Source organism: Sporothrix schenckii (genome assembly GCF_000961545.1).
Source record: "Sporothrix schenckii 1099-18 chromosome Unknown Cont41, whole genome shotgun sequence".
Lineage (NCBI taxonomy): Eukaryota > Fungi > Ascomycota > Sordariomycetes > Ophiostomatales > Ophiostomataceae > Sporothrix > Sporothrix schenckii.
In genome coordinates this window covers 627,642-642,421 of record NW_015971142.1, presented here as the reverse complement: position 1 = coordinate 642,421, position 14,780 = coordinate 627,642, and the positions used below count along the sequence as shown (strand labels likewise).

Here is a 14,780-nt window from a genome sequence, read left to right as displayed (position 1 = left end):
TTCCCCATAAGACGGTGTTCCATCAATATCCTGCCAGACTTGTGTTTGCAAATGTTAGTTCCATCCAGATCCATCCAAATCCATACGGAAAACCCACCAGCTGCACCGTTCACACGCTCGCAAGAACTTCGGCAGTGCCCAAGTCTTCTGTGATGCATATGCGTATGCATTTAGATCGGATAGTAGTGTTCGGAGTCATCGGAATCACCATCCTCCGAGTCGACCAAGATACCCGATGAAGACGATGAGGACGACGACGTCGACGAGACAATGACCAGCTCGTCCTCCGACGTCGTCGGCGACGCGACTGGCATCGGCAGTTCTGGGGACGCGGCAGCGTCGACCAGCGTGGGCGACATAGCCGGGCCCTCGGCTGACCACGCGTCGGGCCACCCGACGGAGGACGAGCCGGGGGCCAGGGACGCAGCATCCGTAGGCCAGAGCCACGCCATGGCGTCTTCATCGTCGCCGTCGGCACCGTCGGGAGTGTTCAGCGTCGTGCTGTCGGAGTCAAAGCACTGGCTGGTGGGGCCGTTTTCGACGTCGGTGTCCGGGTGGTCGACTGTGGCATCGACACTCGGCGGAGGCGGCATGTGCCAGCTGACCGACATGGACTCGAATTGGTTCATATCGACGGGGTGTTGCGGCCGCGGGTGGACGAGCTGCATCTCGACGCCGGTCGAAAGACCGGCATCGTTGTCCGGGTCGGAGACGCCTCCACCAGTGACCACCACCCAAGTGGTGTGGGGCAGAGTGGGAGTTTCTGGCCCTTCGATGACGAGGCAATCGTTGAAGAAGGAACGGGCCTTGCTCAAAACAACCGACCCCGTTTCATCCAGGCGCTGTCCCAGCTCCACGAGCGTCTTGTTCATGCTTCTGCGTAGCCGCCGAAAGCTGCGAGAAAGCTGGTTATACAAAAGCACACCTTCATTTCTGATGTCGTTCAGGAGCTCGTCCATGACCGCAGGGTCTTCTAAGGCACGGTCGATTCTTCTGCCGAGCTCACCGAAGGGGTGTTCTGGCTGGTCTGCCATCGTAGCAAAGGTTGTGAAGATTTTGAGTAATAAAGCGAAGAGGAGAGTTGTCGTCAATAGTTGTCGTCGATGTAGTCAAAAGAGGGCTGGATGTGTAGAGAAAGAACAGAGACAAGAACAGAGACAAGAACAGAGGTTAGCCACCGTGCTGGTTTTCTTTCACTCGGACTCTTCTTTATATACCATGGAGTGTAAAAATTTGCTTCCCTAGGTACGCATTTTAAGCTCGTGGAATCTTATTTCTTACTGAAGCTCCATTTGTTATGTGCAGGCCATGCCGCATGTCGGAGAGAACCAGTGAGCCACTTACGGGTCTTTGCCTCTCCAAGAAGTCTATATTTTGAGCGTGGTTACCATATCGTTGTATTTCATAGTGCCGCACTCATATTACACGTCCGACAGCAAATTTACGTATACTGCACTGTCCTTATGTTTCGTCTTCATTTTGCGTCGTATTTGTTATGGTCAGTTTACATAAACTTGCTGTCGGACGTGTAATATGAGTGAAGCCCTGTGTTGTAGATTGTATCTGATTAGATAACATACAAGGCTGTGGCACAGGGCTCCTCGCTGCAAAAGCTCCTCCGTAGCCGCCCCGCACCGTCCCATATTAGCGTGCGCGCTTCACATCAGCTCCCTTCCAAGAACTTTCTTTTTGACGCCGACAGCTTTCATGCACATCATCAACCACCTACTTACAGATTGGCACCCACATCTGGCCCCTCCTTTTTCATCGCGAACAAAGTGCTTGTCTACTAAACTACCTGATCTACCTTGCCTTTGCTCGACGTGCATGTCATCCCTATTGTCTGAGTTCCTCCTCCTCAACACCCCCCCTCCATAGGCGCCATGGCTGCCCCAGTAAACGACATCACCTCGCCAAACGAGCCCTTCCTGTCGCCCGCCGATCTTGCCCAGGCGACGCGTACACATGTTGTGCAGGGCCGGTGGCAAGTCAGCTCGCGTAAGCTGCCCATTTCGCGCGCCAGCGCCATCGACGCCATGACGAATCGCATTTCCATCCCCGTGCCCGAGATGATCTTTGGCGACAACCAGGTGGCCATACAGCACCTGCCGTCCGGATGGGCTATCTGGTTCGATGCGGGCGACGCGCTGGACGAGGTCGATAAGACGGGCCAGGGCCGGCTGCAGGTTGCGTATGCGAGCGACTGGGCAAGCAGCCGGGAGATGAGTTCGGTCGAGGGCATCCAGGATGTGCGGCCGTACGACTGGAGCTACTCAACGCCATACAAGGGCACGGAGAAGCCTGTGGGTAGCAGTGCCATTAGCAGTGCCAGCGGCAGTTCCAGGTCCAGTGCCAACACAGTATCAACAACGCCGGCATCTGCATCCACAGCAGACGCAGCAGCACCCACCGTCAATGGTACGGCACCAGAAAGCGCACAGGACACCAGCACAATCCTCCGACCACCGCCGCCACCAAGTCCATCTCAGTTGGCATCCTCTTCGCCTTCCTCCTCCCGCCTCTCACCCACGACAGCCGTCACTTCCTTGCCCCTTGACCTCCTGCGCCGCCGCGATCCCATCGTCTTCAACGACGACGTTATCTTGTACGAAAGCGAGCTCGACGACAATGGAATTTCGGTCTTGCGCGTCAAGATCCGTGTCATGCCACAGCGTCTCTTGTTGCTTAGTCGCTTCTACCTGCGCCTCGACAACGTGCTCGTCCGCGTGCGCGACACCCGCGTCTACGTCGACTTTGACACCGACGAGGTCCTGCGCGAGTACACCGCTCGCGAGGACTCGTTTACCAACCTCCAACGTACACTGGCCTCCCGAGGCTTGCGCGCCGACGCCATCATGGTGGCCCTGCGGGACGCCAACCAAGTGGCCGACCTGCTACCCGTTGTGGAGAGCACCATGGAGAGGCTGGACCTGAGACGCAGCTGAACGGCATAGTTGGAATAGTTGGCGCAATAGTTTCATAGTTACATAAAGGGTATCCAGATCGAAGAAAGAAAAACGAAGGAGTAGTTGCATACATGCATGCGTTGTTTACCGTATTTACACATGTGATCTTGATCATCATGGTGTTTCAGAATATCAGATATATATACATCGACGGCCGCCTCAATAGAAGACCTTGCCCTCCATCATGACGCGCGCCGTGCGATGCAGCTCTGCTGACAGCACCGTCCCGTCCGTCTCGTCCAGTGTGGTACCGACTTCGACACGGCCGCTGGGGTGCCCAATAACAATCGTTCCGCTGCCGCCCTCACTTGCACTTGTCGGGTTCTGCTGCGCCTGGGCCACCAGCTGCTCTGCTAATGTACCCGGGATACGCGATGCAGCCCCGAGACAGAGGGCCAGGGTCAGCGGCACCGCCTTGTGCACCTGGCCCATGGACAACGCGACACAACGAATATCTGTTGTTGTTTCACCGGCCGCGGTGCTTGGCGGGAAGAGGATCACAATCTTGGGCACACTCTCCGTGTCGGGGTCCATGCCCATACGGCACGCACCCTCGCGCCGCAGGTGGTCCACGGTCGCTTTGAGGTCGGTGTCGGTCTCGATGGCCGTTGCAACCTCGTCTAGGGTCACCTGCTGGTTGCCATCCTCCGTCGTTGCTTCCGCCAAGCCCAGCGAGCTACCCAACACAAACACGCCTGGGTTCGACACGTCGACGAGCGACGCTGGGATCGATGGCTTCGCGCCCGGCCGCCGCGATAGCATATCCACCGCCTGGCCCGTCGGCAGCCCGTTCTGTGCACCCGTTTTGGCGCCCGCCGGCCGTATAAAGCTCATCGTAATGCGAGAATGTGTGCCCGGCACGCCGTCCATGGCATAGTCGCCATCGGGACAAAACCGCGGCGGATCCCCGGCCACGCGGAACCGCGAGCGGATCAGCTTGTTGGTGTTGGTGTTGAAGATGCGCACGACGCCTTCTTTCGAGCCGTCGTCATCCGCTGTCGTCGTCGTGTCGCAATAGCCCAGGTCAAAGGCCAGAGGGCCCACCGCGCTGATCATGTTGCCGCAGTTGCCTGCCAGGTCCAGCCGCCCGTCGCGGACCCCCACCTGGACAAAGGTAAAGTTAACATCGCGATCCGCACGCTCCGCGTCGTTGGCCGGGGGCGCAATCACGCAGATCTTTGACGTCGAAGACACGCCCGAGCCCATGCCGTCCAGCTGCCGGCCGTGCTGCGGGTCGGGCGAGCCCATGGCCGGCACGAGCACAGGCGTCCACGCTGCCGCGCGAGCGCGCATCCCATCTGCTGCAGATGCTGCATTGCCACGTCTGCAGTCATGGGCATCGTCAAACGCAGGCAAAACATCCTCCCGGATCACGAGGCCGTTGGAAGTACCGCCGCGCACAAAATAGGCCGGGAAGCTGCGCTCGTGCGGTGGTAGTCGCGAAGATGACGAGGATAGGCGGGCATGCGACCTGCGTGCCGAGGCTGCCTGTCGACCCGGCGGCCGTAGCCGGGCGAGCAATCGTTGTGCTAATCTATCAGCCATGTTGTGTTTGTGAAAGAGAGAGAGAGAGAGAAGCTGAATACACTCCGTACAATGTCTCCGGCAAGGAAGGAAGGCACATGTAAAATAGTGTCGTGGAGGAAGGTGCAAGGTGGAGCAAGAATGCCTATTGTCGCACCTGCCATTGGCCAATAGCCCAATTACAGCCGTTCTCGGCAATCGTGACTCGACCTCATAATTACGTCGTACTCTCTGTCTAACAAAAACCAGACGCTCGTTTTATTATTGACTCCTGTTTTATATGATCTCTCGCCCCGTGGCGTGCATCCGTTTCCTAAAAGACAATACAAGTACAATTTAACAGTAAATCCCATTCTCTTCTCCCACTTTCGTCTCTCCTGTGCGCTCTCCTGAATCCCAATCTGGCATTATTCTCTGTATTTTTCTGTCTTCCCCTTACTCATCGTCTTCGTCGTCGCTAACGGCCCGTCTATGTCCCCGTCGAGCAGCCGGTGCCTCCTCTTCCTCATCGTCGTCGTCTGCCTTGGCCGGCTCGTCCTCGTCCTCGCTCTCGTCCAGGACGCGGGCGGCACTTCTCCGAGCACGCTTGCTCTGCTGCTGCTGTGACCGGGAGCCGCCCTCGTCGTCATCGGCCTCGTCCACGTCCATGCGGTCTGACGCGTCGTCACGCACACCCTCGTCGTCTGATCCGGCCGAGCCGCCACGGCGGTTGCTCTGCTCAATGGCCGCATCGGCCGCGTCCAGCGCGTCGTACTCGTCGTCCTCGTCGTCGCTGCTGTGCACCAGTTCTGATGACTTGTACTTGGAGTTCTTGGGCGGATCCTTGCGCGACAGGCGACGCTTCTTCTTCTGGTGCCGGTCCTCCGCGTCAGAGTCGCCTGAGCGGTTGTCGCCGTCCGAGTCGTCGTCGTCGTCTTCGTCTTGTGCCTTCTTCTTGCGCGACCGGCTCTTGCCGCTGCCCGCTGCGCGGTCACTCCGCGGCGCCGGCTTGCGCTTCCGCTTGACCTTCTCGCCCGTCTCGCTGTCGGTCGTCATTTCTGCCTCGCGACGCGCGCGCTCCTCCTCGGCCCGCTTCTCGGCCAGCACGCGGTCGCGCGCCGCAATCTCTTCGCGGTCCTTGCGGATCTTGTCTTGCCGCTCCTTTTCTTGGTCGAGCGCCTTTTGCCGCGCCTCCTCGCGCCGCTTCAGCTCCGCCTGTCGCTGCTCGACCGCCGCTGCCAGCTTCTCCTTGTTCTTCTCCTCGTAGTCCTTTTGACTGGCAATCGCGCGCTCCAGCTGCCGCCGCTGCGTGTTGCGCGCCATGTTAGCACGCTGCTCGACATCCTGTTTCGGATACGGCGTCTGCGGGTGCGCTGCGATCTCGTCCAGCGCCTTGATGGCCTCCTCCAAGCCGCTTGCCGCGTCCTGCAGCTGTTGCAGTGTCCGTTGGCTCTCTTTCAGGCTGTAAATGGTCGACGCCAGCTGGATGTGCGCAAATGCCACGTTGAACTTGAAATGAACCTGATCCGGTGCCACGGAAAGAGCCTGTACAAGTGAGAAGCACATTGTTAGTATCCCAACCGTAGTACTATATACGTTGAAAGGGGTTTTAAGACTCACCTTCTGGGCGCATTCGAGACACATCTTGAATGCCTCCAGGTCCTTGTCCATCTTCGCTTTCTGCAGCCAAACGCGCCCAAGGCACGACAGAATAGTTGGGTCGTTGTTCTTGCCCTCCTTGGCCAGTGCAGCCTCGTAGTTCTCTATCGCCTTGGAGAACTGGCGCAGCTCGGCGTGGATGTGGCCCAAGTTCACGTAGACGTGCGCGTCGCGGACCGTGTCACGGACACTGAGGAAAATGGGCAGCGCGCTGCGGTAGTCCTTCTTGTCCTCGACAAGTGCAATGGCAATACCCTGCGCTGCATACGCGTTCTTAGGGTCCAGCTGCAGAGCCTTGTCAAAGAACTCGACGGCACGGCTGTACGCCGCGCTGCGCTTCTGCTTCTCCTGGTCCGTCTCCCGGCGCATCTCACGCGCCGAAGCCAAGTAGAGGTTGCCCATGCCCACCAGGGCATAACGGTCATGCTTGTCGTAGTTTTGCAGCGTGTGCTTGTAGTGCCGCAGCTCGTGGTCCTCGTTGATGTTGGCCGGCCGCTTCTTGGCGTAGGCTTTGCCCAGGTACCATCCGTACAGAGCGCGCACCTCCAGGTCGCTCGAATTCTCTTGGTACAGCTTGGCCACTGCATCCGGGCCCGCGTCGTTGGGTTGCTTCCGCAGCTTGACGTACGCCAGGCGCAGCAGTGCATCCGTGTAGCCCTCGTGGCGCTTCAGCAAGCCCTCGTACGCTTCGACAGCCTTGTCCACTAGTGCCCGGGCTTCGTAGCTGCGGCCCAGGTTGTAGCTGATGGTTGTAACCAGCGCATCCGCATCCGTCTCCTCATCCTCCTTGTTCTGGATCTTGACGCACGCGTCCAGGGCCAGCTCAAACATGCTGCTGGCCAGCTCCTGCTTGTCCGACTGGAAATAGAAGCAGCCCATGTTGTTCAGCAGCTGCGGCGGCAGAAACTTGCGCAGCGATTCCCGGTGTGTCGCCTCGTCGACGCCCTCGGCGGCCGGCTCGGCCGACTCTGCAATCTGGTCCAGCTCCAACTGCTCCACCTGCTGCAGGCACTGCAAGGCCCTGTCCGGGTGGTCGGCTTCAAACAGCCATGCAAGGTGGAGCAGGACCGCAGAGTCCGGCGATAGGTGCTTCTTGGGGTCCTTCCACGCCGTCCGCACGCTCTCCAGGAGACTAATGGCCTTTTTCTTCTCGACAGCTTTGTCCTCCTTGACGGCGGCACGGTCGTTGGCAAACACCTCCTCGGCATACAATGTGCCAAGAAGTGCCATAGCCTCGAGGCTCTTCGACTGCTGAATCATCTTCTCGAGCCGCAGCTTGGCCTCGCCGAGATCCGACTTGGCCACCGACAGCTGTGCTGCGCCAAACTTGGCCGGAAGGTAGCCACGGTCGGTACCACCGCGAGCATCGTCCGACCGACGGTAGTAGTCGGCCGCCCGCTCGACGTCGCCCTCCATGTGGGCTTTGCGTGCAAGCAAGTACCAGCCGTCAGAGGCAACAGCGTTGATGTCGGTGCTCTGGATGGCCTTGTGGGCCAGCGAGTCGACGTTTGTGAACGCCTTGCGCGACAAGAAGTAGCCCGCAAAGGTCGCACACGTGAGCGGCATGTTCTTGTCCAGCTTAAAGGCCTTCTGGGTGTATTCCGTCATGCCCTTTTTGTACAGGCGCAGGAACTCGGGGCTGTTAGCGGCAACTTGGCCGCTGCTGTCGAGGTAGTAAAGACCCAAGAGGATGTTGGCCACCTTGGACTCAGGTGTGATCTCAAGAGACCGCTCCCATGCCGTCTTGGCGTCTTCCTTGAAGCCAAGCTGCCAGAAGCAGCAGCCAATACCAATGCGCGGGTCAGGGTCCACCAGCTCAGGCGCCTTGCCCAGCACCTCCTGGTAGCCCGAAAGAGCCTCGGCGTACTTCCCAAGCGAGTAGAGCGCGCGGGACTTGCCCATCAGAGCCAGCATGTTCTTGCCCTGAGACACGCGCAGGGCGTCCTCAAAGGACTTCGTGGCCGCGCGCAGCAGCTCCAGCTTTTCACCAGCCACAGGACCAGCACCCCCGCCGCCAGATGCCGTGGGCAGCTGCAGAGAGGCTCGAAGGAGGAGCAGAACGCCACGAGCCAAGAACAGAGGAGGGTACGCAGGGTTAATGCGTGAGGCCTCGTTGAGGGTCGACGTCGCCAGTTGCAGGTAGTACTCCTTGGTCTTCGCGTCCGACGCCAGAGCGCCCTCGGGGGGCACGCGCGGTGCCAAACGGCTCTTCCACAGGTACATCCAGCACAGACATGCCACGATGCTCAGCTTCTCCTTGGGGTTGTTGTTCTGCATGGCATTGCCACCGCGGATGAGCATTTCGATGGCATTCTCAATCTTGCCTTGCTTGGCGTACGCCAGCGACACGGTCATCCAGTACGTGCGCGCCGCGTTCTCGTTTTCGAACAGGTCACAAAGATCCGTGGGGTCGTCAACTAAGTTCTCAAGGCCAATCTCGACAGCCTCGTCTTCGTCTTGCGTCGGGACATCGATGGCAATGGGCACGTCCGTAAACCGCTTGCTCTCTGGGTGCGCGAAGCCACCGTTTGCGCCGCCGTGGTGCCCATTGCGGAGAGCGGACGACATTGCAACAATCGGTTCGTTTTGATACGAAAGCACGAAAGATCGTCAGGGTGGTAGGGGAGGATGGTATTGTCGCAGCGCGTTGGTATTGAGCGGTTGGTCGTGATCGTCGACGAGAAAGACGCGACTGAAAGCTGCAGTCAGCTTCAAAAGGCCGCAAGGGGCAGCTATAAGGAGCTTCCTGCTGGCCGTTCACAAACCAATATCGAGTCTCGGTGTGTTGATTCCTAGCAGTGCTGCATGGTCTTGTTTCGTCGTGGTGCTCGATCGCAATGAATGGCACAGGCCTTGGTGATGCCTTCGGTTTGCTGTCAATAAAGAAAATAAATTCGGGGGTCAAAGGTTGGTTGGCGCCCGTTTTCAGTCTAGCCCCACTCTGCGCATCCCTCGATTACGGTCACGTGAATGTAGTTGCTCCATGTTGCCAAACAAGCGACCATCGTCAAAGACCGATGCTTAACGTTGTCCAGGGACTCTTTGGCGGGAACGTTTGTAATGAAAGTTTTTGAAATATAACATTTTTCGTATTCCCATTTAAGGAATGCTTTCGCTTGCCGGTGTTGAGTTGCGGCTCTAATGTTGCACCCACTGTACTGCATTTACCTTGTGACTTATATGCAAGCTATATATGGCTCGGATTTTGGTGCATCAAAAGACGTTGTTATTCGCAACTTCTTTATTCTTTCTAATTCGTTCTTTCTATTTTTGCTTTTTTGCTTTTTGCTTTAGAAGTTTCCAGGTAATGCAGGCAAGTTATACACCAGGAATTAGCAAGCCACCTAAGTAGCTCTTCCTACATGCTCTTCGTGCCGCCCCTCAACAATCGTTCGTTACTTCCCTTCCTGTCAAAAAGCACACAGTCGCTCCTTCCTCATTTTACATAATAAAGGTCTCTAAAAAGATTGCAGTGAGTCGCGACTTCCTGCCCCGAGTCCTAGTAGCTTTACCCCTTTTATCTCGACCTCCCCGCTTCCATGTCAGAAATGATCATTTTTTACTTCACCGTTGCCAGCTGTGGGCGTGAATAATTCTCAAATCACCAACTTTGATACAGCCTCAACTTGACTGGAGGCCATATCAGGATGGCACCACCTCTACAATGGACCAATGGTCCCTTGGTCAAAACTACAGAGCTCACTAACGCCTCACAGGCACGCAGCCATACCATCAAACGATTCGAAGACCCCAACGATCAAGATTGCCATGGCTGGAGCTGTTACACCAGCGCCGAACAGGCAGGCATTATATTCATGTCCATCATTGTCCCGATTGTTCTATTTATGGTCTTTTGGTATGCTGTGATGAGGCCAATCCTGGACAACATGTCTATTTCGGACTACGACGACCTGGAGCCGCAGCAGCCACCTCCACCAACACAGCCAGTGCAGCCGCCTCCGCCAGAGATCCAACCGCAGGCCCCTATCCAAGAGCAACAGCCAAAGGAAGCTCCCGCTCCTCCCCCAGAGCAGCCAGCTCAGCCACCGCCTCCGCCGCCGGCGCCGGGGCCATCGTCACCGCCGCAGAAGGAACAGAGTCCTGTCCAATCTCCCTTGAAGCTTCCGCCGATCACGGCAGTAGAGAATACCTCGTCTCCTGGCCAAGCTACCCAGTCCCCAACTGTTGTATTGAATTTCAATGGTCCTCAGATAGGTAGTCCATTCCTCGCTTGTGCGGTTTCTCCAGAGGCTCCGGCAAAGGCACAGCCCCAACCAAAGCCGGCAAATCAGCCAATTCAGAAGCACGCTGAGCAACAGGAACCACAACTAGCACAACAAGAAGAAGTGCCGGTGGTAGGAAATCCAGCTGGCGTGAATACCGGGGAGCCGAGTGGCCAGAAGTTTGAGCAACAGCATGTTCACCAGCCTCCGTCTCCACAGGCACCGCAAGGCGGCTCACAGATTCCTTTTGCACCGAACCAGTCGTTTCCTCCTGGCCAGCCGTTTCCGCCCGGGGTTCCGTGTCAGCAGCAGTCACAGCCAGTCTACTTTACGGCATCACAGTTCATGCCCATCCTCCCTCCTCCGCCTCCACCGCTTCACGGGCAAGCGCCACCCGCCGTCTTCACTGGCGGAACTCCAATATTCCCAGGCCCTCCTGGTCTGTACCCGTCAAACCATATTCCACAGATGACAAGCTATGGCCCGCCGGCAGCCCCTCCTGGCTTTCAAGTGCCGCCTCACCAAATGGCCACCCGGGCCTTTCGTGGCCAACCCGATTCACCGACCACACTCAATACGAGCTGTAGCACCGGGCAGCAGTCGATGTTGTCCCGCGCACACCGACACCCGCCGCCGGGACGTGCGCGTACGATATCTGATCCCTTGTCAGATCGGGTCTTGTCCGATAGCCTTCTAAAAGCTTCCTCTCTGTCTGAGATAACTTTGCCGTCGGAGACTTCTGTGGGACGTGGCAATGGCCACAAGAAAAGCAAAAGGCGAGGATATAGGAGGGACGGTCGCAGGCCAGCAGCTAAGCCGAGCAAAACTGAGACACAAGTCCGGCGTGATACTTTGCGGCTGCCGAAGGACACTTACCAGCGCCGCCCGGATGGCAGGTACAGACGTGATGTCAAAGACATCACCGTGAGGAGAGTACGTCCAGTGCGCCGAGAATCCAGCCGAAGCCCCAGCCGAAGTTCAATTTCAGACAGTCATCGGTGAGTTTGTGTAGAGCACGTTTCTTGACACTTCAATCATCGCAGCTTCTAACACGTGAAGCAGTTCGCAATACAATTTTCGGCCGGTGGAGGACAAAAGACCGTCCCGACTGAGATTCCTCGCTCCGCTGATACCCATGGCTCTTGGAGCACTAGATGTTGTTGCAGACGCGGAGGAGAAGAAACGGAGAGGACATTCCCCGAATGGAAAATATCCTCGCCATAAGTACCGTCCCAACGGACGGCACGGGAATTGCCCCAGAACTGAGGCAATCCGGTAAGGATGATAAGCCGTGACGCCTTACCAGTCCAGTTCCACCCAGCGCAAAGAAATAACGAGCCATGACAGGTCATGCGAGGCAGCCACTGGCCGCCGCAACAGAGACACTCTGGAGAGAAGAAGCCAGGAACGAAGGAGGCCAGTGCTGGAGCATCTCAGAGGAGGAGATGATGGGAGCAGCGACAGCACCGCATTCTGGCGGTTTCGTGACGATTCGGGGAGCTGCCCGGGGGAACATGTTTAAAGCGGCTAAGAAAGTTCATTTTTCGCCGGAAACAGAGAACGATATGAAGCATAAGATAGCAAAGCAGATTATTCAGGGAGAAAATCCAATTGTTGAGGAAGGTTTACGGCATGGCAAAGGAAACAGTCGTCAATAGAGCAAATTGTTATATCTCGAATGGTGTGCTCAATGGACCACGTTTTGGCGGGTGCCTGTTCTTGGTGCTGTGTTTCCTGCCCAGAAACAAAAAGTGGGTCCGACGTGCCAGTGGTCGTCGTCATATCTGGGAAGGCGCGAGGCAAGTCAAGAGGCTGGGGAAGGTAGGATCCACTGGCCCGGTTCCTCCTGCTTTCAAACGTTCATCAGTAAGGGCAACGCTTCGGTGGGCACCGCTTTGCTGTCGCAACTCTCCCACGTTTCTGTCTCGCTCGCGGTTGTTCCATTTCTGCATCTGAGTGCAGCGTCCGCGACATTGTTACGACATTCTGGTACGGCACCTTGTTTACTTGCCCTCTGCTCCGTTTGAAGCTCAACTCCGAGCTATCCATTATTGACGACCCCTCCTCACCTATGCCCCCCGCCACCGTTTAGCTGTTACATCTAAACGTCCTCAACAATTTCTCAACCTCAGCCTCAGTGACCGTGGCCTTTGACGACGATCTCACTCGACAACCCTTCACCGATTATCCATTTTATTATTCCGAGAGCACGATACCGCACATCCGGCCCTTTCAATACTTGTCTCGTCGCTTGTGAAGACTCGGTTGCCCATCATGTGGAACGACGAGGACAACAACCCATATGGCAGCAGCTTTGATCGTCGAGACTCATATGGCTCGTCTGCGATACCGGCGTCTCCAGATTCTCGTGAGTATTCCTTGCCCTCGCTCCTTGCCCAATATCCGCCTCACTTGGACATTCTGCTGACCTCTGCTTCGCCACCAGGCCCCAACTTCGATGCGTCGTCAGTCACTTCTGATGAAGCACAAGACGTCCCTAGCTACGCCAAGCCCACCAGTGACGTCGAGAGCGACGATGACGAGGAAGAAGAAGCGGCTGCTGTGTCACACAGCGAGCTCCAGCCACGGCGGAAGCCCGGCGGCTACGACAGCCGGATCGAACAGCTTCTTTACGAAAACCCAGAAACCCCCATATACATCACGGATGCGGGGAAGAGTGTAGAGAACAGTGGGCGCTACATCGTGTACACAATCCGGACAGGTGTAAGTTGGACAGCATACTCTGTGACTTTTTTTTTGATGGAGGTGTTGCTCGAAGCTAACTCTTACTTTCTCTTTAACAGGATCTCGAGGTTCGGCGGCGATACTCTGAGTTTGCGACCCTACGCGATGCTCTGACACGGCTGCATCCGACCCTCATCATTCCCCCAATACCCGAGAAGCACACGATGGCCGACTATGCTGCGAATCCGACCAATGCCAAGCAAGACCAGCAGATCATTGATTTGCGCAAGCGGATGCTTGCCGTCTTCCTCAACCGTTGCCGACGCATGGAGCAGATCCGGACGGATGGTGTCTGGTGGCGGTTTCTTGACCCCAACGCAAGCTGGAACGAGGTACTGCACTCGCATCCCATTGCGTCGATTCCCAAGTCCATCCTCAAAGCGCCTCCTCTCAACACCGCAAACCCGACTCCGGCACACAGCTACCTGCCCATCCCAGCGGCGTCGTCGAAGCTCAAGGTGTCGTCCGGGACGCCGAGTGTCCCTACTATCGACGGCTCTCTGGCGCGCTTCCCCCCAGAGTCAAGCCAGCTGACAGAGCAGGATCTCGACCCGTACTTCACATCTTTCGAGGCATCAATCAAGGAGCTCGAGCAGCTTCTTATGGGTCCAATGGAGAAGGTCAACCGTCGCACGCTCAGCCACCTGTCGTCCCTTGCGTCCGACCAGTGCGAGCTCGGCGCTCGGTACAACGCTTTTGCGCTATCAGAGACAGCGCCGACTTTGGGAGCCGCCATTGAGCGGATTGGCCAGGCTGTTGACTCCTCGTACATAGCAACGGAAGAGCTCTCCAGCTCACTCGGCGCCAGCTTCGCCGAGCCAATGCGCGAGAACGCCCAGTTTGCGGGTGTGGTCCGCAGCGTGCTGCGGTACCGGATCCTGAAGCGTGTCCAGCAGGAGATGACCAATGACGATTTGAACAAGAAGCGGGCACTCCTGGACCAGCTGGAGCGCAGCGAGGCGGAGGCACGGCGCATCGACCAGTACCTCAGCGGCAGCCAACAGATCCAGCCGCCACGGCGGTCGAACAGCTCAAGAGACCAGTCTGGGCAGCATCACCGCAGGGACGGTAGCCAAGAAGACACGGCCTCGATCGACTCGGACTTCCCGCCGACACACGGCGACTACTCGTCTGTTCCCTCGGCCAAAAACGGACCGCCAGAGCGCAGTGTGTCCAACCCGGGCCACAAGAAAGTGGCCAGCGGCAATTCGATCACAAACAAAATCTTTGGGCCGATTCGGCACGCGGTGCAGGGAGTCGTGGATGTCGACCCAGAACGGACACGCCGTGACACGATTACCAAAACACGCGAATCGATTGCACAGCTGGAGCAGGCCCAAGTAGCGTCTGCCCAGGACGTCAAGGACGCGAGCGCCAACGTGCTGCGTGACCTGAAGCGGTTCCAAAAGGAGAAGGAGGACGATCTCAAGCGATACATGGTACGTTGACACACGAAGCCTCTGGCACAGCTCTACTGCGGGCACAAGAACAAAATGCTAACGAGTTTTACAGCTTGCCTATGCAAAGAGCCAGATCGAGTGGGCCAAGAAGAACAGAGAAACGTGGGAGGAGGCGCGCCAGGAAGTCGACAAGATCGAACCGGAATAATGGGGCCTAGGAAGGCTATGGCGCATACTGATTCACGCCTTGTACTTTTTCTGCTTTGCATTTCTTTTACCCACTA

The 14,780-nt window shown here is 57.2% G+C and overlaps 7 protein-coding genes across 7 annotated transcripts; 4 read left to right on the top strand and 3 right to left on the bottom strand.

The window, feature by feature from the left end:
• Positions 1-170: 170 nt before the first annotated feature.
• On the bottom strand, positions 171-1,034 carry SPSK_07856 (uncharacterized protein; the record flags this gene model as incomplete). Its single annotated transcript, XM_016734509.1, has 1 exon — positions 171-1,034. One exon carries the CDS (start codon positions 1,032-1,034, stop codon positions 171-173), a length of 864 nt encoding a protein of 287 aa, XP_016590509.1.
• Positions 1,035-1,883: 849 nt separating this feature from the next.
• Positions 1,884-2,945, top strand: SPSK_07721 (uncharacterized protein; the record flags this gene model as incomplete). Its single annotated transcript, XM_016734378.1, has 1 exon — positions 1,884-2,945. The coding sequence occupies one exon, from the start codon at positions 1,884-1,886 to the stop codon at positions 2,943-2,945; it is 1,062 nt and encodes a 353-aa protein (XP_016590508.1).
• A 180-nt stretch (positions 2,946-3,125) lies between these two features.
• SPSK_07532 (methylitaconate delta2-delta3-isomerase) lies at positions 3,126-4,511 on the bottom strand (the record flags this gene model as incomplete). Its single annotated transcript, XM_016734193.1, has 1 exon — positions 3,126-4,511. The coding sequence occupies one exon, from the start codon at positions 4,509-4,511 to the stop codon at positions 3,126-3,128; it is 1,386 nt and encodes a 461-aa protein (XP_016590507.1).
• Positions 4,512-4,925: 414 nt separating this feature from the next.
• Positions 4,926-8,696, bottom strand: SPSK_06905 (RNA polymerase-associated protein CTR9; the record flags this gene model as incomplete). Its single annotated transcript, XM_016733577.1, has 2 exons — positions 4,926-6,014; positions 6,090-8,696. 2 exons carry the CDS (start codon positions 8,694-8,696, stop codon positions 4,926-4,928), a joined length of 3,696 nt encoding a protein of 1,231 aa, XP_016590506.1.
• A 1,079-nt stretch (positions 8,697-9,775) lies between these two features.
• SPSK_07271 (uncharacterized protein) lies at positions 9,776-11,646 on the top strand (the record flags this gene model as incomplete). The annotated part of the gene is made up of 2 exons (XM_016733935.1): positions 9,776-11,284; positions 11,518-11,646. 2 exons carry the CDS (start codon positions 9,776-9,778, stop codon positions 11,644-11,646), a joined length of 1,638 nt encoding a protein of 545 aa, XP_016590505.1.
• Positions 11,647-11,691: 45 nt separating this feature from the next.
• Positions 11,692-12,009, top strand: SPSK_08165 (uncharacterized protein; the record flags this gene model as incomplete). The annotated part of the gene is made up of 1 exon (XM_016734805.1): positions 11,692-12,009. The coding sequence occupies one exon, from the start codon at positions 11,692-11,694 to the stop codon at positions 12,007-12,009; it is 318 nt and encodes a 105-aa protein (XP_016590504.1).
• Positions 12,010-12,625: 616 nt separating this feature from the next.
• SPSK_07185 (sorting nexin-41) lies at positions 12,626-14,704 on the top strand (the record flags this gene model as incomplete). Its single annotated transcript, XM_016733852.1, has 3 exons — positions 12,626-13,075; positions 13,156-14,535; positions 14,609-14,704. The coding sequence occupies 3 exons, from the start codon at positions 12,626-12,628 to the stop codon at positions 14,702-14,704; spliced, it is 1,926 nt and encodes a 641-aa protein (XP_016590503.1).
• Positions 14,705-14,780: the final 76 nt, after the last annotated feature.